Consider the following 27,095-nt stretch of genomic DNA (forward strand, 5'->3'; position numbering starts at 1 on the left):
GGCCATTTGGCCAGGAGCAGCTTAAGATGTGCCCCTTACACTCTGTTTGTGCTGTCCTAAATCATCTCAGGTTGGTACCTGTCCCCCAGCTCATCGCTGTTCCTTCTGGCAAATTCCACAGGTCGCTGGTGGGGCCAGCTGGAATCCTTCAGGGCATCTGTGAGGTTCCTATTGAACAGCTCTTTCACCCATGGAGGACAGACCTGTTCTTCTGCCTGAACATTTGTGAGCCATTGAGGATGATACTGGATATGCACGGACAGAGGTTTAGGGGATGCCTGTGGGATCTAAATTCCTGTTTAAATTACAAGGCAATTTGTTGTCTGAGTTTCTGTGACAATCACATTTGAAGTGTTTCATAGAAACAGCTTCTAGCACTGTTGCTTTGCTGTGCTGTGCCTGGGCTTTGGAGGCGAGGTTACATATAAAAAACATTAGGGTGAAAGCTGGAAAAGCTCTTTTGCTGGTGTCATGAATCAGATCAGAATGAGAGAATACATTTAAAACTCTGGAGTGAAACCTTTTCACAGGAGAGTGCTACTTTAAATATATGTCTGGAATGGGGAAAAAAATGCTTCTGAAAATGATTTTTTAAAATAATTAAACTCCGCTGTTTAGAAACATGTGAGCGCTGCAAGGTTTCATCTATTCACAGTAGTATTTCAAATGATTTAAAGTTGTTTGTTCAAGGTTTGCTTTTAGTATGTCATTAAATGTCATGGATTTATTCCAGCTGTCCTCCACAAATGTATCACTTGTGAAGGATTTTGCATGAGAACAGGCTGCCAGATTTTAGTTTTGATAGCAAAGCCCAATTTTGTTTTATTTTTAATCTAGTTTTGTTTTACTAAGTGTGTTGCTGACTCTAAATGGAGTTGGCATAGAAGGTGGTAGCAGCTCTACTGGGCAGAGTTACTGGACCTGGCGTGCACCTCCTGAAAGCCCCTGAGCCCGGGGTCAAGGGTGGGCAGCTTGTGCAGATCTCTGACCCCACTGACCACTGCCAGCCCTCCCCTGCTCTGGGCTGTGCTGGTCACTGCCCCTGCACAGTTCCCACGAGCACTTCCTAATTTGCTTTAGACAAAACCAAGTTTATCTCAAAACACTAATTAGACTATTGAAGATAATCCTGCTGGCTTTTGGGTTTGTCTCTTTCTTTCCTGAAGTGAATCGGGGGCACCTGAAGGAGCTGGGCTGGTGTGCCACACCACAGGCTGCTGGGGGCACCTCAGCAGCACAGCCCAGGGCAGGGACTGGCACCAGGGCTGTCACAGCCCAGAGGGGTCAGTAGTGAAGAGAACTTCTTGGATTGAGCTGCTGTGCCAGGCCTGTGGAGGCTAATTTTTACTTATTCAGTTTTCAGAACCAGAACACTTACATTTGGTAGCACGTCACGTTCTCCTAATCTAATCTGCCTCCTGCGTGGAGCTCTGTCATACAGTCAATACAACATCCAGCCTGATGATCCTGAAAGTATGATCTTGGGTATGATTAATGTATAAAACGTGGATGGCCATTTGGAAAGGATATAATGAGATACAGAGCAGACTGATTTGGGGGCTTTACCCCTCAGTTCTGGGCTGGTAAGTGGAGTAAATGGCTCTGCTCAGGGGAACTGCAGAATGCTCTGAAACATTCATTTGCCTTGAGAGCAAAACCAAAAATGCAGTCTGCTTTCTGACACGCTGCTTGGTTCCTGGCATGGCTGCCTGCATATCCAGGAGGATATGTCCTGTGGAAAGTGTGTGTAATAATTCAGAGCTTTTGTAAAATGCAGATGTTAACACAAGAGTGCACGATAAGCAATCTCTCCTCACTTTTATTAAGATGTTTGCATTCTTCTCAAGGTGTTGACATAGCACACTATACCCTGGGGTGCTGCAAGTGTCTGCATATTTAGGATGTGTAAAAGAACAAGAACATTTAATAATGTCTCTCCGTCTGGGCAAACAGGTTAACTTGAGTGCATCACTTCTACTCCTGCATTTAAATAGACTGAAGTAAGATGCTGGTGATCAAGAAGGAAACTCACTGGGGTATACTTAAATTTACAAAAATCTCTCTTTCTTCAACGATTAAAAAAGTAAATCAGCACTTTATGATGTTTGCCATGAAGATGAAGCGTATGTCTAGAGCAGACAGCTCATGTATTTAATTCTTGGTGACATTTCTGTAGTTCGGGGTCGCTTGTCTCTGAGCGTATAAACAGCCCTGGTTGCGTGTCTGTGCAGTGCTGGGCATTGTGGCACTCTAGCATGCAGCTGAAGTCCCATGTGCTGCCACAGTTGGGGGGTGTCTTTGCACTGGGAAAACTCCCACTAACTGGGAATTTGAACTCCATAATTCTGCTGGATCTAGATGATGTTCAGGTCCCTTCCAACCCAAACCATTCTGTGAAAATGGGCAGTGAAGTGTGTCAGGCAAGCATGTGTGTGTTTCAAATAATCTCCACTGGGTTCAAAATGAAATGTTTCCATTTGGTTTTTAGCCGGCTTTTCTAAAACTCATTTAAAGAGCCTAAATAACATCTGCCACCAGGAATGTTTGGGCCGGACAAAGGACACGACACTTGGGTTGGTGATGAGGGTGGCTGCAGAGCTGGGTGTGCCCAGGAGCAGAGCCCAGGGTTTCTGTAATAACACGAATAACAACTTCTAGTTTTTCCTCAATGCTGTTTTTTCCTGATGGGTAAATTAAGCAGGTCTTGTTTCCTCATTAAAAAGAAAAGCCAAGTCAAAGAAGAAAAATGCTTTCTGCAAAATACCCTGTTTTCATCTTTATTTAATTAACAGCTTTTAAGTTGTAGTCATCCATCTGACCTGCCTCCTGTCTCCTCCCCTCCTTATTGACACTGATATTAGAAGTATGGGAAAACTTAGACTGTTGGCAAAATGGGTGGAAAATCAAATGTTTAATGTTTTGCTTGAACATTTTGTGGTTTCTCCTGAAATTCTTCGTCTGAAACAAAGGATGTTCTTTGTTCTTTATTGGGAGGCTTGCTTTTTACTTGAAAAAAAATGCAATGTCATTTTGGATTGCAGAAGTTTCTACAGAAATGACATAAGTTCTCTACAAAAACATTTTTTAAGACCTGGAAAAAAAGGAGACAGCTACAAACTGCAAAAAAAAAAAAAAATTGACTGGTTTGATGTTTTTTGGCATATTCTTACAAATACATTCAGAATCAAAATGTTAGTGATTTGGAAAAATCTTGAAATAGAGTAATTTCACATGACCCCCTCTTGGAAGCTACTAGGTTTTGCATTCTTTGCTCCAACACAATTCCCACTGAAGAAATACTTCAAAAAACAAGATTATGGATTCTTGTAAAAAATGTCATTCCTTGCTTTTTGGGTACTGCACTAAGTTGTGTTTATGCCTCTTAATCTTACCCTGATTTATATGATCAAAACAAATCAGTCATGGATTTGTTTGGAGTCTGGAAAGGATGTGAACGGAGCCACGAGACAGGCGGCGGCTGCCCGATGGAACTGGCAGGCCCTGGGTGCCCAGCTCCTCCAGCTCGGTGGGGGGGTGCTGGGGGGGCCTCTGGGCCCCCCATCCCCTGGGCCCCCCATCCCCTGGGCCCCCCATCCCCTGGCCCCTGGGCACCCCATCCCCTGGGCCCCCCATCCCCTGGCCCCTGGGCACCCCATCCCCTGGGCCCCCCATCCCCTGGCCCCTGGGCCCCCCATCCCCTGGGCACCCCATCCCCTGGGCACCCCATCCCCTGGGCACCCCATCCCCTGGGCACCCCATTCCCTGGCCTCTGGGCACCCCATCCCCTGGGACCCCTGGCCCCTGGGCACCCCATCCCCTGGCCCCTGGGCACCCCATCCCCTGGCATCCCCTGGGTACCCCATTCCGTGGGCCCCCCATCCCCTGGCCCCTGGGCACCCCATCCCCTGGGCACCCCATTCCCTGGCCTCTGGGCACCCCATCCCCTGGGCACCCCATTCCCTGGCCCCTGGGCACCTCATCCCCTGGCATCCCCTGGGTACCCCATTCCGTGGGCCCCCCATCCCCTGGCCCCTGGGCACCCCATCCCCTGGGCACCCCATTCCCTGGCCTCTGGGCACCCCATCCCCTGGGCACCCCATTCCCTGGCCCCTGGGCACCTCATCCCCTGGCCCCTGGGCACCTCATCCCCTGGGCACCCCATCTCCTGGGCACCCCATCCCCTGGCCCCTGGCCCCTGGGCACCCCATCCCCTGGCCCCTGGGCACCCCATCCCCTGGGCACCCCATCCCCTGGCCCCTGGGCACCCCATCCCCTGGGCACCCCATCCCCTGGCCCCTGGGCACCCCATCCCTTGGCCCCATGAGGGCTCCCTGGCCCTCCGCACCAGTGGGCACAAAGGCCTGGGAGCAAGCAGGGAGGATGGGGTGATGGTGGTGATCTGAAGTGGGAAGAAAAAAAAGGTGGTTTAGGGATGATGTGGGTGAAAGGACTTGGTGGTCAGCACCTCCTGCCCTTCCAGGCAGGCTGGCTGCCACTGCCAGGCTGTGCTGTTAAATAGCTGGTGCTTGTCGCTCCATGAGTATTCTTTTGTTATTTCAGAATTACTGAGACACTTAACTGGCTGTCCATTAGCTGCCTTAGAGCAAAATAAGATTTGATTAATCATCATTTCAGCAAATTATAGCCTGTTCTACAGGCTAATGAAATTAAGCAGCGGAGAGCTGGCTCCCTGCAGGGAGCTGTGCCCTGCCCTGGCTGTGCAGCCCCTGCCTGGCCTCACCTGGAGGGCTTGGGGGGCACAGAAATCGGGGTCACCCACACGAGTCAGGGATGGGGCACCTGGACTACCAAAGTGATGAGGTGAGGACCACGGAGTGCTGCTGGAGTGCAGTGGAGGTGCTGCTGGGGCTGGCAGAGGTGCAAGTTGTGGATTCCTTACAGCGAGACCCTGGCACAGGGTGCCCAGAGCAGCTGTGGCTGCCCCTGGATCCCTGGCAGTGCCCAAGGCCAGGCTGGACACTGGGGCTTGGAGCAGCCTGGGATGGTGGAAGGTGTCCCTGCCATGGCAGGGGTGGGACTTAATGAGCTTTAAGGTCTCTTCCAACTCAAACCATTCTATGATTCCTAACCTTTGAGGTCACCTCACTTCCTTTTTGTTCCTTTTTTTTGGTAAACAATTGTCATTATAACCGATCAAGATCAAATTTCTGAGCTGAGATGTTGAATTCATCCTTGAAGGATATATATTTTTCTCTGCAATAGTCCATTACATTATTCCAGGTTTTACCTTACCCACATGCTAATTTCAAACATAACTGGGTTTAGTGAATTATGCAACAGGGAAGACAGACCTCTCACCTTTGCTTTAGAATAAAGGTCAAGAGTTTGAAGGCAGGAAAGCTCAAAGATGCAGAACGCAGTTGTTAGAAATCCCACACAAGGTATTTGTAGGTGTTAAATACCAGGGCAGGAATTTAAAAAGCAGGTTCCTTACATGAAATTGCTTTGCTGCCTTCCGGCCAAGAGTTAAAGTTCCCCCAAAGGTTTTCTGTTTTCTACCATCTTTTTGTCTTGCATCTTTTCTTCTCCAAGATCCCTGACTGTTTCTTTCCCTTTAATCTCTTTTAGGGGCCCTCTCTTGGCTGATGAAAAGCAGCTCTATCTGCTCCCCTCATCTGCCCAGGGCTGTGGGAAAAAGTAACAGAGACCTCCCATCTCCTTGCCAAATGGGGCTCCCTCAGCCTCCCTGACTCCATTTAGCAGTGATAGGGTCATTGACAATGTTGACATTGGGATTACATGGAATTTGCTTTCACAAAAGTTGGGGAATAGCACAACCATTGTCAGTGTGCACTTTACCCTTTCCAAGACCAAACATTCAGGAAACGTCTGTACCAGGCTGGTGCTGGTTGTTACCACCTGGGTTTGGTGCACAGCATTGAGGACCTGCATGTGGGGCTGGACGAGCAGGAGTGACAGCATTTCAGGACCATTCTCCCTCTTTCTCCTCTGCACCTTCTCTGGTGCATTCGTCTTTGGCAGCTTCACAACAGGTTTAACTCTTCCCTGTGCAGAATTTGGGGAGAAGAGGCTTTTCCTTCTTCTCTCAAGTGTAGTGTTCTTGTCAAGCGTGATGACAACTGCAAATTCAAACCAGAACTAGATCAATAACAACAGAAGAATATTAACAGAAGAGTTAATTGACAAAGTTTAGAGGCTTGATTTGTTAATAGCTTAGCTGATGGCAACACTGGAGAGGAACGGATGGGACTCTTCCAGCCCAACTTCATCACCAAAGATCCCAGACCAGATGCCCAGGGCTTTGCTGGGTCTTGAGGGGCCTCACCAGAGCTGTCTCGGTGAAGAGCCTTGGCTTTGGCCATGGGGATGGTGGTGGCCCTCAGCAAGGAGAGCTGGCCCCTCTGTGTTGGGGCTGCAGTCCCCTCTGCACCAGGCACCCAGGGGAAAGGAGACAAGGGTCTCAGCAGCCCCCCGAATCCCCCCTGGGGTCTGGTAGGGGGAAATGAGCTATTTTAGGGCCCCATTGGGGTGGAGGAGGCAGCCCCAGCGCTGCCCTGGCTGTACCTGGGTCAGGCAGCCCTAGGCTCAGCTTTGAAATGTGAAGCAGCTTCCTTAAGCATTGCAGGGGGTAAAAAGTGAATTAACCATATCATAGGCACATGGTACTTCCCTGCTCAGATTACACTACAAAATCTGGGCAGTTCCTCAGATAGAGCTGGAAAAGGGGATTTGGGAGTGTGAGCAGCACTTGGAGCAGAGCACAGCTGACATGGCTGGGAACAAAAGGTGACAGGAGAACTCGCCACATCTGCATTGCTGCTCATACACAGGTCAGCAGAAATCTTTCCTAACTGGACATTTGTTGCAAATTTGCTGGGAGAAGCGTAAAATAACTTTGTTTGAGTGCTGGCTTTGCTTCGTGCCTTGTGTTCTGCTAGTTGCAAAGATTTTATCTGGCTGGGTTTCACTTTGATTTTTGTACTTTGTTTTCCAGATTTACTTTTTAACTGTTCTTTGGGCTCTAAAGCTGTTGTTAAATATCTCCAATTTGATGCAGTGTAAAGACTTAAGTAGAGAGGGGCGGGTTTGCTTTGTTAGTTAAGGCTGCTAAAGCTGGGTCTTTGCTGCTCGTGGACAAAGCTTTTTGCTTTTTTTGCAAAATGCTCCATAAGCAACACATGTGTTTGTGCTGTTAGTCAGATCTTCACGGGCTTTTTTCTGTTTCCTCCTCAAAGTGAGCTTCTTACAAAAACAATTATTTTTAATGCCACTTCTGGCCTTTTGACTGGGAATTCAAAGTTTTACCTCACAGGCTGGACCGAAAGTTAGGTTTGTTTTTGTTAATGTAAGTCAAGGAGTAGCAATGATTCACTGTGACAGGCTGAATGTGAGCCATATGAACCGAGCTGCACAGGCATAAAGGAGGATTGTGCTGCAAAATATCTCCCAGTAATTTAGATTTTGACACACTTACCCCTTCTCAAGTTGCATTTCCCCGTCTCCTCACACTCCTGCCCTTCCCCCACCATCCAGGATCTGATGTGATGGAAAAATATAGGCATTGTCTCTGGGATTAGGAATGGCTGGGCTAGAAGTGCTTTGCTTCTGCGGGTTTTATTATAGCAGTGTGAGAGCTTCCCAAAGAGATGGTAGCAATTATATTCACTTAGGAACAGGGTCTGAAAGGACGACTTTCTGGGCTGGAATAGCGGAGTTCTGAGCTGACTGCCGCTACCCCTGGCAGCGTGCGAGTGCCGTGTGCTGGTTTGTGTCCCAGGGATGGTCCGGGCTGGGTTCCTGCTCCAAGGAGCGGGAGTTGCATGGATGTGCTGGAGCCCAGCTCCCACAGCCTGCGGGTGACAGCGCCAGGGGCTGCCTGGCCCCGGCAGATCCCGGGCACGGGGCCGCTGTGTCCCACTCTTGGGGCGCGATTCCACAGTGCCATTTTCTTCCAATTAAGCACTATTGGTATCTTTTGTGCGTGTTTTGGGATTTTTGCTGTAGATCTCTTTTTTCCCTCCTCTTTATTCTGTGGTTTTCTCGTATGAATGGCAAGTGAAGGCTGTTTTAGTGTTGACTCAGATGATACAAACACATAGCAGGGCTTTATGTCCAGCGTTTTTATTGATTCAATGTCTCAGCTTTGGGCTGTAGAAAGGAATAGCAAATGGCAGTTCATTTCTGGCTGGGGTTCCTTTCCAGTAAGTGAAAGGCAGAGCATGGAGCTGTGTGTGAGTGTAGAAAGTGTAACATCTATAAAATAAGACATGCTTTAATGGCTCTTAAACTTGAAGATTGAATTCTGTTCTCTTAGGAAGTGTATGCTGCAGATACAACAGACACACGCGGGGGGAAAGGAGAACAGAATTTGGTGTTGCAGTGAGTTTGTTACAACCCAGTGGCCCACTCCGAGCCTCCCTCTCCCTGAAATTATTACAAAGGATGCTGCTGGAGGTGGGGATAAAGCCAGACGTTAAGGTTTCATTGTGACCCACCTTTGCTGTTTAATGTCAAATGTGAAGTTTTTAAAGCAAACCAAAAATAATACATTGGATACTATTTTTAAGGCAAAACCCCAGCAAAATGTCTGTCATCAGGTTCCAAACAGTTCCTTGCTTAACTTTAACAATGAGCTATCCATTATATGGTCTTAATTTATGGAATGTTAAACAGTTTCTGGCATTACTGTGCCCCTGCAGGAAGAACAGATGGTACTTTTGAATGAGTTTTGCTATGGGATAAAATGTTCCAGGTCTTCAACAGATCATATCTATCTGTAAGAAGGGAATAGCATTTGTGTAAAGGAAACAAGATAAAGTCAAACAACTCAAAATCTTACTGAAGGAAAAACAGTGCCTCTAGGCTGAGGTGGCAGTACAGATTGGAAGGTAATGTGGAAAAGTACTGCTTAATATTATTTTAAAGGTGAACATTTGATGAAACATCCCAAGGAGGAAATCACATTTATCAGGCCTCAGGAGGCAGTGGTCAGTATGTGAGGTGGTCAGCATGTACTGACAGTGGCCTGTGTACAGCAAGAGTGCATTACATCTATAATTGGGTAGATGGCCGATGGCTTCATCGTGCCTCCACACATTGAAGACCTGTCTTGATTGATTTATAGAGCTTTGGCTCTCTGAGAAGAGCATGGAAACAATGAAAACCCAGATCCTGACAGTCCTTACCGTGCCCATGTATAATGTGGCCACCCCCACGTTACTGAGAGGAACATCTCCATCAGGATGCACATCTTGCACCCTTCATAGAAGTTTGTCTTGTAAGTGAAGCAGAGGCTTGGCAGAATTGTGAGAAGTTGCACCACTTTCCTTCTCCATTTTTATGGATGATCAGGAACTGCTAGATTGATAGAATCCATCCAATCCATTTTTTTCAGGATTCTGATGGGATTCTTCCAGTTGACCTCCAAGGGAATGATTGCTTTCTCCTCCCTGGCCACTACTGTGGTCCACATTTGGTGAAGGAAGCACCAATTTGTTTGTGCTTCTTACAATTCTATAAATTTTGTTTATATTGCCCATAGAGTTCTTTGCACAGTGGAAAATCACAGGCTCTTCATCTTTATCTACCCCAAAGTAAGGTAATTAATCATGTAAAGTCTCTGTGTGGTGCATTGTTGTGGACTTCCCATCCCTGGAAGTGTCAGAGGCCAGGCTGGATGGGGCTTGGAGCAGCCTGGCGTAGAGGAAGGTGTCCCTGCCCATGGCAGGGGGAGGCTCTGGATGATTTTTAAGGTCCTTTCCAGCCCAAACCAGTCTGGAATTCTCTGGTAAAGCACACAGCAAAGGGACAATCCATCAATCCCAAACAGTTTATAAGGGATATTAATGGCCCTCTGAAGTCTTACCCACCCCTCCACTGATTGTAGAGAATCTCATCAGCGAGGTGACTTCTAGAAAACTGGTGTTAAACTGCACCTGTGATCTTCTGAGAATTTAAACTCACAGACCTCTTTGTTCTGTTCCTGCTCTTTGTCGTTTGGATCCCCAAGACCGTGGTGTCAGCCACTCGCTTTTAGAACGGAGCCTACAAATTCCATGTACTTTATATTACTGAAATCCAGGGAAAACCTTGCCTGTCCCAGCCTGCAGCTCAGTCAGCTGGGAGTGCACATCTGGCTGGGCTGCCAGCGTGTTTCAGTCACGGCGGGGTGAGGCAGGGCCGTGCCCCAGGAAGGCTCTCTGCAGGTGCCCCTTGCTGCTCAGCCGGGCTCAGGGCAGGGCTCCTGGGAGCGCTGCCAGGGGAGGGAGGGGAGACTGGAAATACCTCCCATTGCACTGCCTTTGCTTTCCTTGGTGGGGTTTTTCTTTTACTTGTATTGTTTTAAATACCAAATGTTCTGTGCTCTTGGGAGACTTTATTTCATCTCTCATGTTAGTAACTTTCCATCTTAATTTTCCTTCTCAGTCATGGGCTGGACTGTGCATAGCTAATGTGGAAGGAGGGACTACAATCTCATTCTTCTTCTGTTGTACTAATTATTTATTTTCCCTTGTATTAATTACCTTTACGCTTACAGGATTTCCTCAGCTGGAAAATAAAGTAGTTTCCTTCCCTTCCAGAAGATCATTGACCAAAACATAAATACGTATTTTAATGTGCCAACACCAAACAAGTTGTCCATACCAGTCAAGAGACCAGTTTAGGTGGTGTATTGTTTGCTGTGACAAAAATCATATTGAATTTACTGTTTGGTCAGTGTGTTCAACAAAACCAAGATGATGTTAAAGGAAAAGAAGTATTCTTGTTTAAATTATGTGCATGTCTATAAGGTAACATATAAAATTACTCAGTCAACATTTTCTGTTAATGCAGTATCATCTGGATTGCTGGGATTTCTGTTTTGAATGTTCCACCTGTAGTTGCAAGTGGTCATGGGTTTAGTTGCATTTGGTGATGATCAGTAACTTAAAACATTCAAGAGTATGGGTTGCGCATTTACCCAGCAGATCACAGTAACTTTCTGTGGTATTAGAAAATGTAATGTATAATTTACAAAATAAACAAGAGTTGCTTTTCTAATCTCGTTCTGGTTTGTAGAGTGAATATGGTACAGAACCACAAATTGTTATGAACACAAGAACTGCACGCGTGCATCTGAGGGCAGAAGCTGTCTCAGTGCATTTGGACACTCAGCAAACTATCACTGGGTATGCCAGCTTGGGGTTCTGCACAGAAACAGAAAAAACAGTGCTCTTGTCTCCAGGAAATTATTCTGCAAATTAAGGTTACCCCTTGGACAATATGGATCTGGTCCATACCAAAGGAAGGAAGTCAAGATCCAGGATTCCAGATCTACTGCAGGCAGAAGTGTTGTGCACCTTCCTTAGACAGCAAAAGGATGCCAGGGATTGCAAGAAATGTGTGTATTTACATGTTTCTTTATCTGTGTTGAAAATCTTCAGCAAGAATTAATACTAGATATTTTGCTTGTAGCAACCACCCACTTCATTTTATAATGGCCTCTAAATAGCTTCAAAACTACTTCAGCTTGGTTCTAGATAAATTTACTGCCTGTAAGAGAACAGGTCTTACCACTGAAGAAGTGAACCAGGCATGTGCTGTGATACCTCCTCTGGAACACATCTCTGGATTCCAGTCTGCAGTGAGTGGGGTGGCATTCCTGGCCTTGGCATCTCCTGAAGGATAAATAGGGCTCCCACTGCTCTCCATCTGATTCCCTCTGGCACATCCCCAGGCTGCAGGAGCTCAGCATCTCCCTGAGCCAGCAGGGCAGCATCAGGGGCAGGTACAGCAGGTGGAGAAGGTCGCAGGCAGTGTGTGTGTGTGTGCTGGGGGCGTGGGACCCTGCCCTGTGCCATCACCCTGAGGACTCGTGGCCCCCAGTGAGGCACAGCACAGTTCAGATTCCAAACCGGGGAGTCAGGCAGCAACTCTGCACTCCTGGGCAATTCTTTACAGCCTTTGGGTGTCTGTGAAGGATAAACCCGAGGTGGAGGGTGGGAGGTGGTGCAAGTGGGGCTTGTGTTAGCTCCACCTGGCACTGTTGTTGTCTCTGCACGATGGGCTCTGAGCTGGAATAGCAGAGCAGGCTCCTTTCCTTTTCAGTTTGGTATCCAGCAAACCAAATTAATTCCATTATCTTTTATGGAAAGTTTGTGCAGGAACACTTTGGATTGATGGATTACATCTGTGGCTGCTGACTGATTAGCAGCATGATAGATGCAGCTTCATTTACAGGGATTTACTTTCATTCATGAGGAAAAATTGAAGGTTTCTTTCCAGCACATTTTTTGCATTAAAACTGTTCAAAGTGCTCAACAAATGGTAGGCTTTGATTTCCATTTGTTTAATGCCTGTGGTAATTAACATTTCTATGAGAACATTTTAACCAAGTGTTCTAGTTTTTCCTCCATTAAAATAATAATTTTTTGCTTTAGCTAAAGAATTTAATTAGTATATATAATACCCCTGATACAGGCTTTCTTTTGTCATCATATGAAAGGAAACTGTTCCCAAGGAATGATCATTGCTGCTTTTTCTGGATTTTATTAATTTATAATTGGTAATATGCCTTGTGGTACATCCAGTCCATACTCCAGATATGCTCTTGTCTGCACTCCATGGAGGGAGAGAAGGTACATACATGCGTGCTGAAACAAATCTGAGTTCCTTTTCTTCAGACCAAGGATACAGGGGCAGATGCTCAACCAGATTAATTAACTGGGCATTTTTCAGTGCAGAGTTGCAAGGCTGGATCCTTAACCCAGCCTGTTTTTTTGGAGCTGGTTTTTAAATCCTGTCTCCTTCATGGCTTGTAGAAAACCCTAGGGCTGGGTATGAGGAAGAGAGGCTGAGCAGCAGCAGAGCAAAGGAGATGACTGTTCGTGATCCTGGTTCCTTTTCCTGTTGGGAGATGCATCCCACACCATGGACGTGTCCATGGATCTGCTGTTCAGGTTCAGGCACAGACTGGCTCTGGCAGGAGAGGTTCTGTGCAGCCTGCCCTGCAGTGAAGCTCAAAGATTTTTGTTCAGGCTTACCTCAGGTAGGTCTTAGAGGCAGAAGGAGTGGTCAGGACAGTTGTTTCTTCTTGCACTGCTCCTTCTTGTTCCTTCCTCTCACTCTGCCCGGATTAGAGCACAGCAAACTCTCAGGGTCACAGTCAAGAGCAGGACTGGGATTATGCCAGCAGTAATAATGTGCTCAGGACTGCATGGTGGGCTGAAAATTTTGTAAATGGCAAATTCTGGGAACACTTACTGTAACCGAGAAAATGCAATCCCAGTGACTCAAGACAAATATTCCCTTGAAGTGAGAGATGGAGGTGAAAATGAGAGCAGTGATGCCTCAGAAACCTGAAAGAAGTGATAGCCCAAGTGATGGATAACTTCGAGCCAGCATTTTAGCTACAGGAAGTTAAGAGTCTTCCTTCTCCAGTTTCCCCCCAGCATTTCCCCTGAGGAATAGCACAGAGAATGCTGTCTGTCTGTGAAACCAAGACAGGGGTGTCCTGTTGTTTATGTTGGGGCAGAGCACAGGCAGGAGTGGGTGTGCAGAGTTCACCTGCTGTCACACAGCCTCGCTAGGTGCCTGTGCAGCTGGGGCAGCACAAGAGGTATTTTCTCAGCTGTGGAGCAGAGCTTGGCTAAAGGAATTGGTTTGTTGCTACAATTGGTTGCTGAGAGCACATTTATTCTCTTGAGGGACAGATCTGGATGCTGTTGAGTCACGGAGCAAAAGAGTTTGATCTTGGGTCCTTGTGGGACTGCTACATTGTGAGAAACCACTGTGCCTTTTGAGTGGCGTGTGTTAAGATTCACAATCTCCTTCTGGAGAAATCCTGACTGTAGGCAGCAGCTGTGTGTGGTGTGGGTCAGAAGAGATACATGGACAGAGCTGTCGTGGAGAAACTGGGAACCAAGTTAGCAGGATACTATAAAATGTTCACTACTGTACGTGTTCCTCTCTTCACACCAACGGCGAGACTTTCACCATTAATCATGATAGTGACACAAAGTCAGGACGCAGTTACTGAAAAATTATTTGCTACAAACTTACTGTATTGACATTTTGTTTTGACACTGGTTTGGAATTAGTTGACAGGCTGAAGCAAACCCCTGTGAGTTACTCTGGAGTCTCAAATCCAGTTCTTCAGTCCTGAGGCTGAAGCTCAGGCGATGGAGGAAGGAAGCACTGCTCCTCTGGCTGGGAGCAGTGCTGCCTCTCAGGTACGCTGTCAAAAGCTGCCTGGCAGCTCCCTTCAGCCTTCCCTGTATGAAAACTGTTGTTAATTATTTCCAAATTGCCACATGGCAGCGCACAGGGCAGGAAAGGCCACTTGCTAAGCTGTCAGTGAAATAGTAGGCTTTCTTTTGCCTAATTTATATTTTAGATGGGGGTGGGGAAATTCTTAGTTTGAACTGCTCCGAAAGAGCTGCCTGAAATAGGTAGGGAGTGCCCAGATGTTCCAACCAACAGCACCTTTCCCAACAAAAGGTCTGTGTTGCTGTCACTGCTCAGGGCAGCAGGGCTCAAAGTACATAATAGAAGACTGGATTAAGAGAAAGAAACAAACCCAAAACTTAAATCTGCTGCTTACAGAGAGTTCTAAGTAGCACCAGAGTTCTTTCATGGAGGAAAGAAGAAATGGGGAGAGGGGATCACAGAGGGAGTGGGAATGCCATCTCAGGTTTTGCATGCCACTGTCCCTGAGGCTGCAGCAGCCCTGCAAATGGGAGCTCTGTGGAACAGTGGGAAGGGGCAGGGGGCTGGAGCATCCTGGAGGAAGATTAGAGAACGGAAGCAGAGAGAGAGAGAGAAATCTAATCCTTGAAAGGATATATTTGAGGGGCACAGTTATGAGATTGTGCAGGGGTGCGCTGTGCTTGAGTTACTTTTGGTGGGAAATGGTGAATCTCTAAATAATGGGGAACTCATGGAAACTAGGGATTTGTTCCTCCTGAAAGGGAAGAGAGGAGCGCAGCTCTTGAAAAAAATGAGAAAAAATTCTTTCTTTCACTGATCAGAGCAGCCTCCAGTACTGACAGTGCTCACCTGAGCCCAGAGCCCACGGCTGGTGCTGGCTCCTGGGCAGGGCTCCTGGGAGCTGTGCTGCCCCATCTTGAGGCTGTCTCCACATGTGTCCGGCTGCTCAAGGTGCTGTGGAGCTCAGGGACCTGCCTGCTGCCAAAAGAGCTCTCTCTGTGCAAATTAGTTCATAACTTATGAGCTTTGACAAGTTTTTGTTGGCTGTGCCTTGGGAAACATTTTTGAGTGGCTGTTGCTGAGTTTGCTTTAATCTTTCCCCAGATTTCTTTGGCTGGTGTGGAAATAGCTGGATTATTTAATTGTGTTTTTGAGGAGTATATATAGTCACCTGAAACTTGGTGATGTAAAAAGAAGAGGAAAAAAAAGTGCCTCAATAGCAAACACATTTATTTTCACTGCAGTGTAAGAGTTTGGCTCCTTCTGCAGCAGAGCTGTGACCCCGGCCCAGCTGCCAGGAGCCTCCTGTGCATTGTCCGGAGAGGAACCCGGCCCTGGTCAGTTTGTCAGGGACCCCTTGGCAGAGCACTGGGCCCAGCCCTGCTGCTCTGGTCCCTGCACAGCGCCGTGCTGAGCTCTCTGTGTCCCATGTGAGCCGTTCCTCTCCAGCTCCTCGCCAGCTGCTGTGCTCCCACTGAGTCACTTTGGATCTGCTGCACCGGCGACTCCCAATGACACAGAATTTCACTCCTCTGGAATCCAAGTACCTGCCCTGTTGTTTTGGGCTGGGCTGGGGTGAAGGGGAGCACTGGCACACCAGACCTAAGACATGATTCTCCCCTCCCCAGCTCTGTCATTCCCTTGGAAAAAGGCTGCCTTCACTCTCCGGGACTTCAAAAACGCCTTCAAACGCTGCACATTCTGAAGAATAAGTCACAGAGCTGCCTGGTCACTTCTGTTAATGCTTGGCTACTTGAGCTGAAATACCTCGGGTGATGCTTTTCCATTACTGCAGAGTGTCAGGTTCCTGTTTGGATTTGAGCATGGGGAATGTCCTGGAAAGCTTCTGGAGCATCTCTGCCCGGGGGCGCTTCTGCTGGGAAGGGAGTTCTTATCGGAGTGGCTCTTGGGAGACTGCATGAGTTTTGATCCCATCCTGCTCACTTCTTGTTTGTCCCGCTCTTGAGTTTGCTGTTGAATTAAGTAAAAATCCTCCAGACTCCCAAATGTCCATTTTTAAAAGCTTTTCCATGAAAAGGGGGTTAATGATAACTGATTTCTTATTGAAAATAAAGCTGAGGAAAACTGCCTGCAAAAGATATGACCCCTGAACACGGGCTTGTTTAGCCAAGAACCAGAGCGTTGACAACTCCGGAGCACTTTACTTTCGATAACAAAAAGCAGCTCGTGTGATTGGGATTTAGCTTGGGGTTTATCCTACCCCTCTGCTCCTTCTGCCCAACGCAGGTGCCCCGAATGGGAAGGGTTCAGCTCCGAGTCCATCAATGAGCAGGCAGAGATGATGGGCCCTGGGCACTGAATGGTGCATAGGAGCAGCGAAGGAAACGCTTCTCCCTTTCCATTCATCCTCCCGGTGAACAGCAGTGCAGTTCCCTCTGCGAGGAGAGCAGCAAGCCCTGCCAGCAGCAAGCCCTTCCAGTGCCTGGTGAGATCACAAATTTCCGGATTGAGAGGGTGTGAAAGGAAGATCTAATCCACGGGCTGGCACAGCCTAGTCAGGAGTTACTGGGCTTAAGGGGTTTTTTCCTGGTTTTCATACAGGATTCAAATACTCTCACAAATTTCCATTTTCTCTTGCATTTAAAAGGGATTGTTTTTAAATTGTTATTTCCTTCCGTCCCCTCCCTTCTTCCTCCCGCAGTCTAAACTGTGACCGCAGGCAGTGAGGAGCTGCTGGCAGCGGCAGCAGCCCAGAGCTCTGGCTGGGAGAGGTGTGAAAATGCACGGACTGGGGAGATGCATTCCCCCTGCTCTTCGGGATGCGTGTGCTCATGTGCTTCTGCCTACTGCCCTGCTCTCTGCAGGGCTTTCGCCACTGTGAGAAGAGATTCAACATCACCGAAAGATTCACCAGCACAGAGCAGGGCTGTGTTCGGTCCCAGGTCGTGTACAGCTCGAACCTGGAGGGCCAGTTTCAGCTGGCTGGCACTGGGAAACCAGGAGAATCGTTCATGGCAGCTCTGTGGGCTGATGAACTTGCTCTGTGCATAGGTGGCGAGTGCCAGCCCTGCACTGGCTTCCCCCCAGCTTGTTTCTTTGTGTGTCTGAAACTTGGGTGTGGATTCATGGGCAAGCTCAGGGGCTGCCCCCAGTTACACCTGGCTGGCATCTGGCCCTGCTCACTCTTCCAAAGTAGAAGATACAGATCAAGCCAGCGTTTCTGTTATTGTCATCCTCAAAAATGGCAGTTCAGTGAGGGACTGAGAGGTGGGACAGAGAAAAAAACTGTTCCATCTAAACCTCTTCACAGGGATCTGCACCTGGTGAAATCACAGGTACATCTTCAGAGGTGGAAGTCAGTGGGTTCTCCTGCAGTGCACTGGATTTATTCTCTTTTCTGCTCTTTGTTTATCAATGGCTGCCTCTTTTTGTTCAGTGAGCATTTGACAGAATGCCGTTGCTCCTGTGGCATCTCCCCCACATGTGCACACCTTCTGCATGTCTCTGGGGCAACCCTCACACAGAGAGGTTGTGTTGTGTGAAACCTTTGAAGGAGAGTGCCTCCTGTCACCTCTGCCTACCTAGAATAAGCTTTCTGGTTCAGCACTGAAATGAAACCATCTGGAAAAAGAATCTCCCAATAAAATGCTCCTCTTAATTTGAAGAAGTTGCACATTTAAAACGTCTAGATCTTCTGTGGGAACACACTGGTTTCATCAACATTTTCGAGTAATACGACTGAACAATTTTAATCAAGTCAACATTCTTCCTTTTGGTTTTATGTTATGGCTTTGATTGAAGTAAATCACTTGGAGTATATTGTTTTGCAAAAATGTCAGAATTTATAACTTTTTGGCCCCAAACTGAATTGAAATAAGCATCTTGAAATCTTGTTTTATTCCTCTGCCAGGAGACAGGACTATGATGTTTTTCAGCCAGGACTAGTTATAATTTTGATGGCTGCTGCTGTTAGCCTTGGATGTCCCATCACACAGATACTGGGTTCATCTGCTTTCCTTTTCCATGAAAATGTGTGCCTGCAGCTCATTCTTATTGGGACTCTTTTTAAAGCTGGTTTTCCATAAGGTGTCTTTACTTTGCCTTTCCTAGGAATACTTTTTGAAGAAGGGATCGGGACATAAGGAACAACAGTGGTCTGACCATCTGCTGTTCACTGCTGGTTTACCTCACACGTTTGCTTGGGTAGAGTTTGAGGCACTCAGTCCCAGTCCAGAGCATTGTCCCTCCCTTGCATGGGCACTCCTGCTTGCTCAGGAGGTGTTTTGAGCACAGGAATAGCAACAACTTCTTAAATAATGGCCCAGTAAAACCCAGTAAAGCCAACACGGTTGGCCCTTGAACCAAAGGAGAGCGGGATATTCAGGTTAGGAAATTCCACAATGGACATGAATGGAGTTCTCCTGGGCCATGAAGCAGTGCATGAGGGCTGGCACGGGTGGCACGTGGTTGCCTTGCTGTAGAGCTCTGTAAAGCTTTCAACAGAGCTTTTGAAAGACGTCTATTTGAGGCGTGCAGGGCTCAATTTGTCACCCAACGAACAGCAAAAGTCAGTGACGTTGGTAAGGGTGGGTGAAGGGCACTGGGGAGAGTACAAAGAACCAATTCTCATTTTAGTGCAGCCCTTGTGTATTGCCCCAGTTGTGTAAAAGGACATTGAGGGAAGCATTAAAATAGTTAATGGAAACAAATCCTTGCAATAACATCTGCTGTATTGAACTCCCCTGTCCTACAGAGACAGTGTATTTCTTTTACCCTCTTGGTTCAGACACCTTTATTTACAGCTCCAGCTTTTGATGCCGTTCCCAAGTAATGAGCTGCTGTCTCCAGAGCACCGTTGCAGTGTTGGGGAAGGGCACGGATCCAGAGGCGGGGCACATCAGCTGCGGGGGCTGGCAGGAGCACAACTCTCGGCTTGCAGGGATGGGGGCTCGGTGGGGCTCAGCAGCCGTGTCTGTGCTTCACTCAGAGATGGTTTTCTCTGTGCCTAAAGCAGAGGCTGTTTCTTTGATATGCGAGTTTATGGGTTGGAGGGAGTGATGGGTGTGGGGAACAGATGGAGAAAGCACAGGGAAACGCAGTGGGTTAAAGGAATAAAAAGATACTTTTGTTGGAGTCATTACACCAGAAACAAGGAGCTTCTGATGAAGGAAGGTGAGCCTGAGGAAAGGGAAGGTTGTGGTGTCATTCATGGAGGAAGGGTTTATAAGGATTTCAGCCTTATCAGCTCAGCTTGAAAACCCAGATGTCGAGGAATGTGGAAATGGCGGGAAGAGAAAGGCACAGGGGGACTGAGCAGGGCAGGGAGCAGAAGGTGTGAGAGGCAGGGACAGGGCTGGCCGTGAGCTCTCTGGGCTCTCCGTGGGCGAGAGGCAAGGGAGCAAGGATGGGAACAGAGGAAGAACTGGCGGTGACCTGGACAAGCAAACAAACCCTTGGATGGAAAGGGGTGTGGGTGAGGGGGGCAGGAGGTGACAGCACAGGGGAGGGCCACCGAGCAGCTCCTTTCACAAGAGCGGGACTGTCCTGTGATAAACCCTCAGCTGTCCTTGAACCTGTAAGATATCACTGACTCTCTGCCTCTTGCTTCAGCATAGGGGTCAGTGGAGTTTCTTGTTGGGAGTTGGAATTTGTGCCTGCGGAGTTTTGGGGAACCTGAATGCCTGAGCAGGGCAGCCAGCCACTGCTCCTGGGGTGTCCCGCTGCCTCGGGCCCCTTCCCTGGAGCTGTGCCCCAGCAGGGCAGCACAGGCTGGCTGGGCTCAGGGGTGACACACACGAGCTCATCCCTTCCCTGTCCCACAGGTGATGCTGGGCCCTGCTTGGTGCACACCGAGGCTGCCAGACCTGTGCCTCTGGCACCCAGGTGGCCCCTGGGGTGCTGGGGCTCTCTGGGAAGCCTGATGTGGAAAAGGGAAGACGGGCCAGGGCAGAGCTGAGCTCAGCTGCCTCCCCGTGGGCTTTACCCAGGGGACACACAGGCACTGAAGCATTAAAGCCAGGAGGTACCATGGGAGGGGATGTGGCGAAATCCTGCTGTGAGACCCTTACAGAAGGTATCTGTAGTTGTCCTCCCCGTCATTATCTCCCAGCTAAAGTAATGTAACAATTACAAATTTGGATTACCTGGAAAAGCTGCTGAAAGCAGGATAAATTATTAATTCCCAGGCTGCATTCTGAAGAATTAATTTCAGCACCACATATTGAAAATTCTCTTTCATGAGAAATAGCCTGGTTTTGAGAGCAGTTCTGAAAAAGTGAGATTCTTCCAAGCCACTCTATTGCATTTTCTGACAATTTTGTTTTTCCTTCAAACACTCTCCTTTAGCACACTCAGCTAATACACTCAAATTAGCAGTAGGAAGCCTACGTTTGTAAGAATTCTATCTCTGCACAACGTCCTGAAGGAATTGGGATTCCAGGGCAGAACTGTGGAAATTCTGAGCACAGTTAGTCCGTATCTTATCGGAACAGGCACGCTTTTCCCACGGCCTGGCAACTTGCCAGAGCGACTGAGCAGGCGTGGTGGAAGCCCCCTCTGAATGGGAGAAGTAATCTTTCTGAATGGGTTTTCTGGCACAATTCCTGTTGCGTGTGTGGTTTATTGTTCTGGGTGATGTGACTGTATTTTACCCCCTAGATAAGTGTTTTAGGGTTGTTGGGTTTTTTTATGATGGGAGGGGTCCTGGGAAAATAATCAGATTGCTGGTTCTGTAAAATTCTATAGGCAAATTGTTTTCCTGTTGTAAGTGGTTTTCCATGTTAATTATGTAGCTTTTTGAGGGTAATTTTGATAGAAAGGACAACGGCTGATTAACCCTTGAACTTTTCCACGCTCAAAGGGCTTAGTAATTAAAAAGAAGACCATTTTCTCTTCTTCAGGGCATTTTAACAAAGTGTTACTATGCCAATGCACGTATGTATATATGTATATTGTGTGTTCATACTGTAGTAATGCACTAAAGAGTACTGCTGGGGTTGTCAAAACTAAAAGAAGTGGTTGCCAGTGGTGGCACATCTCGGTTGTTGTAAATGTCCTCAGTGAAGCTGGAGTTGATCCCTCTGTGCACCACAGTCCTGCTGTGGAGCTGTGCCAGCCTCTGTGAGCGGAGGATCCAGCCCTCAATATGTATTACAGGATAGTTAATGCGATGTGTAACCACAAAGTAACCGCAATACACAAAGAAGTTCTATTTTAGCACTGCTGGAGCAAAGAAATAACTGCTAATGCTGAAGACTGAAGTGCAAAAGATTGCTCAGTGGGGGAAGGAGGCAGGAAAAAATGCATATTTTGAGTTAACATGTGTACAGACAAATTCTCACGTCCCAAGGCTAAGTTTTGTCTATAAAAATTCCTTAAGATTTGAGTCTTTGTAATTAAAACATAAAGAATAATTATCTTAAGCTCATATCTGCAGAGGAAGAACTGTGTATTTACTTATTCTCTGCCAAAAAATCTTTATAGCTGGAAAGACTAACAAAAAGGCATTGAAGTATAAGGAAGGGCCTTCTTTTTATTGAAATATATATGTTTTGTCAACAGATTCAAAACAGAGCAGTCACAACCATTTCTTTCTTCCTTTCTTTTTCAAAATAGGGGTGGGGGAAGCATCCAACTCCAAACTTAGTGCCTATAATGCTTGGAAGACATTATGATTAATTTTTGTCCTTAGGTTTCCAGATGTTGGATGTTGTCCCAACTTTTAAAGACCTCTAATGTTTAACAGGATATGTGCTGAGTGTAGTCTTTGTAACAGAGTTTTCTTTCATAACTCTAGGATCTATGAGAAAAGGTAACTCAGGAAACCACTGCAGATTCGGAGCTGAACCCCCAGCCTTCTAGGAAAGCAGCCAAGGTTGAACGTGCGAGGTTGGACCGGAGCCGTGTTCCTTCGGGAGGACGATGGCCAGGGCCCGGAGCTGGCAGCAGAGCCCTTGGAATGCCCTGCTCCTGGCGCTGCTGTGCTCGGGCAGCTGCCGGGCGCAGAGGGACTGCACGGGCGCCGAGTGCCAGCCCCTGCAGAACTGCATCGAGGACGTGCTGGAGGCCGGCGAGTGCTGCGCCACGTGCCTGCAGCACGGCTGCACCTGCGAGGGCTACCAGTACTACGACTGCGTCAACGTGGGCTTCGTCAACGGCAAGGTGCCCGAGGGACAGTCCTACTTCGTGGACTTCGGCAGCACGGAGTGCTCGTGCCCCAAGGGAGGGGGCAAGATCAGCTGCCAGTTCATGCTGTGCCCGGAGCTGCCCCCGAACTGCATCGACGCGGTGGTGCCGGCGGACGGGTGTCCCCAGTGCGGCCGCATCGGCTGCCTGCACGAGGGCCACAAGTACGTGGCGGGGCACACCTTCCACATGCCCCCCTGCAAGGTGTGCCACTGCCCCAACGCCGGCGGGGAGCTGATGTGCTACCAGCTGCCAGACTGTGACACGTTCGCCTTGAACACGGCCAGCCCGGGGGACGCCGAGGACGGCGAGCCCGAGAGGCACTACGACGATCCCTACAGCTACGACCAGGAGGCCTCCGAAGGAGACAACACCCAGGTGGAGTCTCCAAAAAAGTACAGGAGTTACTCGTCCGTGGAGCACGAGAGCCTCAGCCAGGAGCAGGGTGAGGACTATGACTACCTCGCGTCCAGCATGGCTCCCTCGGCGCTGGCCCTGGCTGACGCCCACACCGAGGGCACGGCCGCGCCCGGCACCACCGCGCTGCCCAGGGGCCCCTCCGAGGTCCGCAGTGCCACGGAGCGCAGCGAGAGGAGGAGGCTGCCCCGCACCACGGCGGCCTCCCTCCAGCAGGTGACACGCAAGGAGGCACCAGCCACCACCAGGGCTCCTCCGCAGCACACCACGGCCACCACCGAGACACCCCAGCGCCTGGAGGAGCTGGAGAGGAGACCGAAGGGGAACAAAGAGAGGCACGAGCAAGAAAGAGCCCCCCACTCCAAAACGAAAAAGCATGCCAGGAAGGAAGAGCCAGAGAACAGCATGTATCAGGACTTGAAAGAGGTGAACTTTACAGAGCCGAGCTGGGCAAGATCATCCCATGAAACCCTCGAGGGGAATGATTTCCCCAAGGTGAAGTTCAGTGCAACAACCTCTCCGCCTGTGGCTCTCAAGGAAGACCGTAGCCAGTCCTCCCCAAAGCAGTCCCAGACGCTGTATCGTTACCATCCCGAGGAGGACGGGGACCCCAACTCCATCCACGCTAACCCCAGGCTGCCAGAAGGTAAGAGCTGCTCCCAGTGTAGGTGTCTGGAGAACTCTCACTCACAGTAACGTTGGTGCACATCCTCTGGTGTGTTGTTCTTACTGCTGCACGTGGCCATGGAATCAAGCAAACCACCACCAACCTTGTTCCATCCCTTCAGGAGGTGGTTTGTGTTTCATTTCACAGAACAGGTATCATTTCACTGTTGCCCACCTTGCTGTGATTTCACAGACAGTGGTTGGGGTTTTCTGGTATTTTAGCTTTATTTCAGATGATGATTTATTAAACTGGCATTTTTCTTCAGTTACTTGCTTTTAACTTACGTTGTGATGTTCAAGAGACATCTTCCTCTGCATAGAAGGATTTAATTAGTTAGTTCCAGTTACCAACTCAGTAATCACATTTGTAGCTTTTGTCTTCTTCTGGGAAGGAAGTGAAACAGTTGTGCTTTCACTTTCTAAATAAAAATATTTAGAGCACTTGTAATATTTATCCCATGATTGAAAGCCTGTCTAAGCTCATTAGTTCAAGAACTTGAGAGATACACCCAAACACCCCTGAGGACTAGTAGGGAGAAAAAGGACTGTCTCTTGCTTTGTGTTTTCTTGGGGCTGGAAGTTTATGATGTTTATGATCAACCGTGGCATGTATACGTATTTCCTTCCTGCCTCTGGATTCCTCTTGACATCTGCAGGGAGTGTTGATTATATGCTTTATGCAGTGCTCATTACTGTAATGAATGCAAACTTTGTCGCTGTAAATTAGCGCACATACAGCTTGTACTTCCAATTCATTTTTCATCAAATCAAGAGCAATACCTCCTCTTTCAAGATGCGGCACAAAATGTTCTCACGAGACTCAGCTGGAGGATGCTTGCAGAGAATACTGATTAGTCCCTAGGCAGTGGCATTTCTCCTGTGCTGTGTAGGTAGCCCTTAAACATCTTGAGCTGTCCAGCCCATCTCCTGGGGAAGGTTAAGGCAGATGGGAGGAGGAGAGCAGATTGGGAGCTGAGACTCTAAGTCCCAACACAAGCAGCACCTTGTGACTGTTCAAACAGAAGGTGTGCCAGGTCCATGGATGGAGATGGCAGCTTTTTCCTTTTCCTTTGACTTCCCTTTATTTGTTCCAGCCTACCTCAAAATCTGAGCTGAGCCATGCACCAAGGCTGTGTATGATACATGGGCCTGTTTCCTGGTGCCACATTAAAAAAGATGCATTTTTAAATTAAATTGCCTTTTCTTTTTCTTTGAAAAAGGAAAGATGGGTGGAGCACTCTGAAATTTTCAATGAGAGGGTTTAAGAAAGTCTGTTGCCGTGAAAGCGTTCAGCAGCAGAGCTGAGTACTGCATTTCAGAGTCTGCTTGGGTGATTTCCAGTCTGTGATTCCTGGGAACTGCTTGGCTGAGACAGGTCTGGTTGGGGGCTGGATTAGGTTGAGGTGCCTGGAGCAAAATGTGATGGATGGCATGTCAGGCATGAATTGTTCAGCTGACAGAAGCAGGCTTGGGGATCACTGGGTGCCATTTTCCCCTTAGCTGACATACCTACAATTTCCTTTAAATATTGCAGAAGTAGAAATGAAAAATAAATGTCCCTTGGGAGCACAGGACTCTCTGACTGGCCGTAGATGCTGCAGCTCTGAGGCTGCTGCTTCCCTGCCCCACGGAGCTGCTGCATGTTTTGGGAGCCAGCACCAGTGCCACCACCTACAGTCACTGACCAGTGGGACGTGGCCAGGCAGCCCCTGATCTGCCCCACCATTCCCATCAGGAATATTGGTGGAAGATCTGTATGGAACTAAGAGCCCTCTCCAGAAATGAGGGATCTCTCTTGCCATGGCTAGCACCAGCACTCGTGCCCAGGGATAGCAGTGTTTCCACTTGTTCTGCTGGTTTAATTGACGTGGTTGTGATTCATGTGAGTAGCTCCATATGTTTCAAGTAATAAAACACATACATCTTGTCTCTTGGTGACTCCTGAGCCAGTGGTAGAGGGGGAGTGAAGATATTAGTCAGACTTGAAAGAAAAATTAATCTCGCCTCCAGATACGGAACGAAAACATAAATTTTGTGCATGTATTTCCAACTATAAAATGACAGAATCTACCGGAATTGCCAAATAACTTCTTTTCTCCCTTCAGGAATCGTCAGCATGATGTAAACTGCAGCAATCCCCTGATTTTCAGAGCCTGTGAGGCTGTTGTGTTGTTCCCTAATGAGGCTGCAGTCACTCTGGCAGTGTGCAGGGTTTTGTTCAACCAGCTCTCAGCAGAGTGCTCTGGGGTACATTTCTGTGCCTCTATGGCCACTTCAGGTTTATTTTTATGTTTTGTTTAGTGTTTCTTTTCCCGCAGAGTTTAGAAAAGTTTAGAGAGCCATGGGAGCTTCCACAGAGGCTTTCAGCCCAAGTTAGGTGGCTGTTGCATTTTTTCCTCCTATTTAGCTGTATGCTGGCTCCAGAACTCTGCTGTGGTTGGATCCTGATGCCTTTGGTTAAAAACCTGGCTTTATTACTTGTATTTTGTATATCTCGCATTGGTTTTATATGTAGCTGACTTTTCATCTCCCAAATCTCTGCTGGTTCATACGTGATCTAATGGTGGAAGCAACATGGAACACTTGGGTGCTCAGGAAAGGTTAACTTTGTGTTTTGGTTCTCTTTCCCCTTTTAGCATTGTTTTTCATCTGTAGTATTGCCCTGTGTTCACACCAGCCAGCTGAGGTGACCCCTGTAGCATCTCCTCTCGTGGACTCTGGTAATTGCCATTTGTTTGGGGATTTTCCCCTCTCCTTTGCTGGCTGCTCTGAGCTTTGCTGGACCAGCCCTTCTGCAGATGTTCTGGTGGCTGCTTGGGGCAGCAGCAGCACTCACAGCCCCAGGGAGGAGCATCCCAGAGATGGTCCCTGTGGGAGCTGGATTCTCCCTGTGCCGGGGAGGAGCCAGGCTTAGCTCTGCGGGCTGTGGGAGCCCAGGGATGTGCTCCTGCCTCCCCCAGGGACGGTGCCTCCTGCTCAGGGGTCTCCAGCCCCCCTGCTCCGTGCCAGCCCCAGCATTCCCTCACTGGGGATCCGCTCCAGGTGAGTGCTCTGGTCACAGATCTGGAATAGGGGCTGAAGAGAACTTCTGCAGCAGCACACAGGCCCTCTGGAGTTCTGTGCAAGTGCTGGTTACTGCATTCCTGAAGGAGCTGTAAGTGTACAGCAGAGGTAATTACTCAGCTGAGAGAGTGTAAATTAAGTACTTTCACCATGGGAAGGGGTGAGATTAATGGAGACTGTTCTCTTTATACAGTCTCTCTCCAAATATTGATCTTACCCTGTCACTTACTGCAAGAGCAGCAAACAGGGGGAGTTTTAATTTCTGTATTGCCTGTTTCCTCATCCTAAAAATGCCCTGATCAGGGGAGGGCTGCCTAAAGCATATTTCAAGAACTTATTGTCAAATTCTGTTATGTTTTTCCCACTTTCTTCCATTTCCCCATGCTCTGGCAGTAGAGTGCTGTTCCTTGGATAAATGTAACTCAGGTAGCATGCAGCCTCATTGTGAATGTTTTATGATTTGCATTCTGGTTTTGGCAGGCTCAGCAGCAGTTTGGGTCTAGCTGGAACTGTCATGTTTCAGAGTGGAGGTGGTTTTCCACTTACTCTCCTCCACAGTTGGTGATTTTTTTTATGGTGGCGGCTTTTAGAGATAAAGATAATTGTTCTCGAACTGAAGTGAATTGCACCAATTT

The 27,095-nt window shown here is 48.1% G+C and overlaps 1 protein-coding gene across 4 annotated transcripts in view; it reads left to right on the forward strand.

Annotated features, from left to right (window-relative positions):
- Positions 1 to 27,095, forward strand: part of FBLN2 (fibulin 2) — a 95,221-nt gene that overhangs the window by 5,317 nt on the left and 62,809 nt on the right. For 3 of the 4 annotated variants that reach the window (XM_032120769.1, XM_032120770.1, XM_032120771.1), the window contains exon 2: positions 21,926 to 23,377. In XM_032120769.1, coding sequence (XP_031976660.1) covers positions 22,051 to 23,377 — 1,327 coding nt within the window. In that variant the 5' untranslated portion in view covers positions 21,926 to 22,050. Of the gene's footprint in view, positions 1 to 6,701; positions 6,813 to 21,925; positions 23,378 to 27,095 lie in introns of those variants that run through there. The other variant, XM_032120768.1, reaches the window with a different exon arrangement.

This window comes from Corvus moneduloides, chromosome 11, assembly GCF_009650955.1.
Source record: "Corvus moneduloides isolate bCorMon1 chromosome 11, bCorMon1.pri, whole genome shotgun sequence".
Taxonomy (NCBI): domain Eukaryota; kingdom Metazoa; phylum Chordata; class Aves; order Passeriformes; family Corvidae; genus Corvus; species Corvus moneduloides.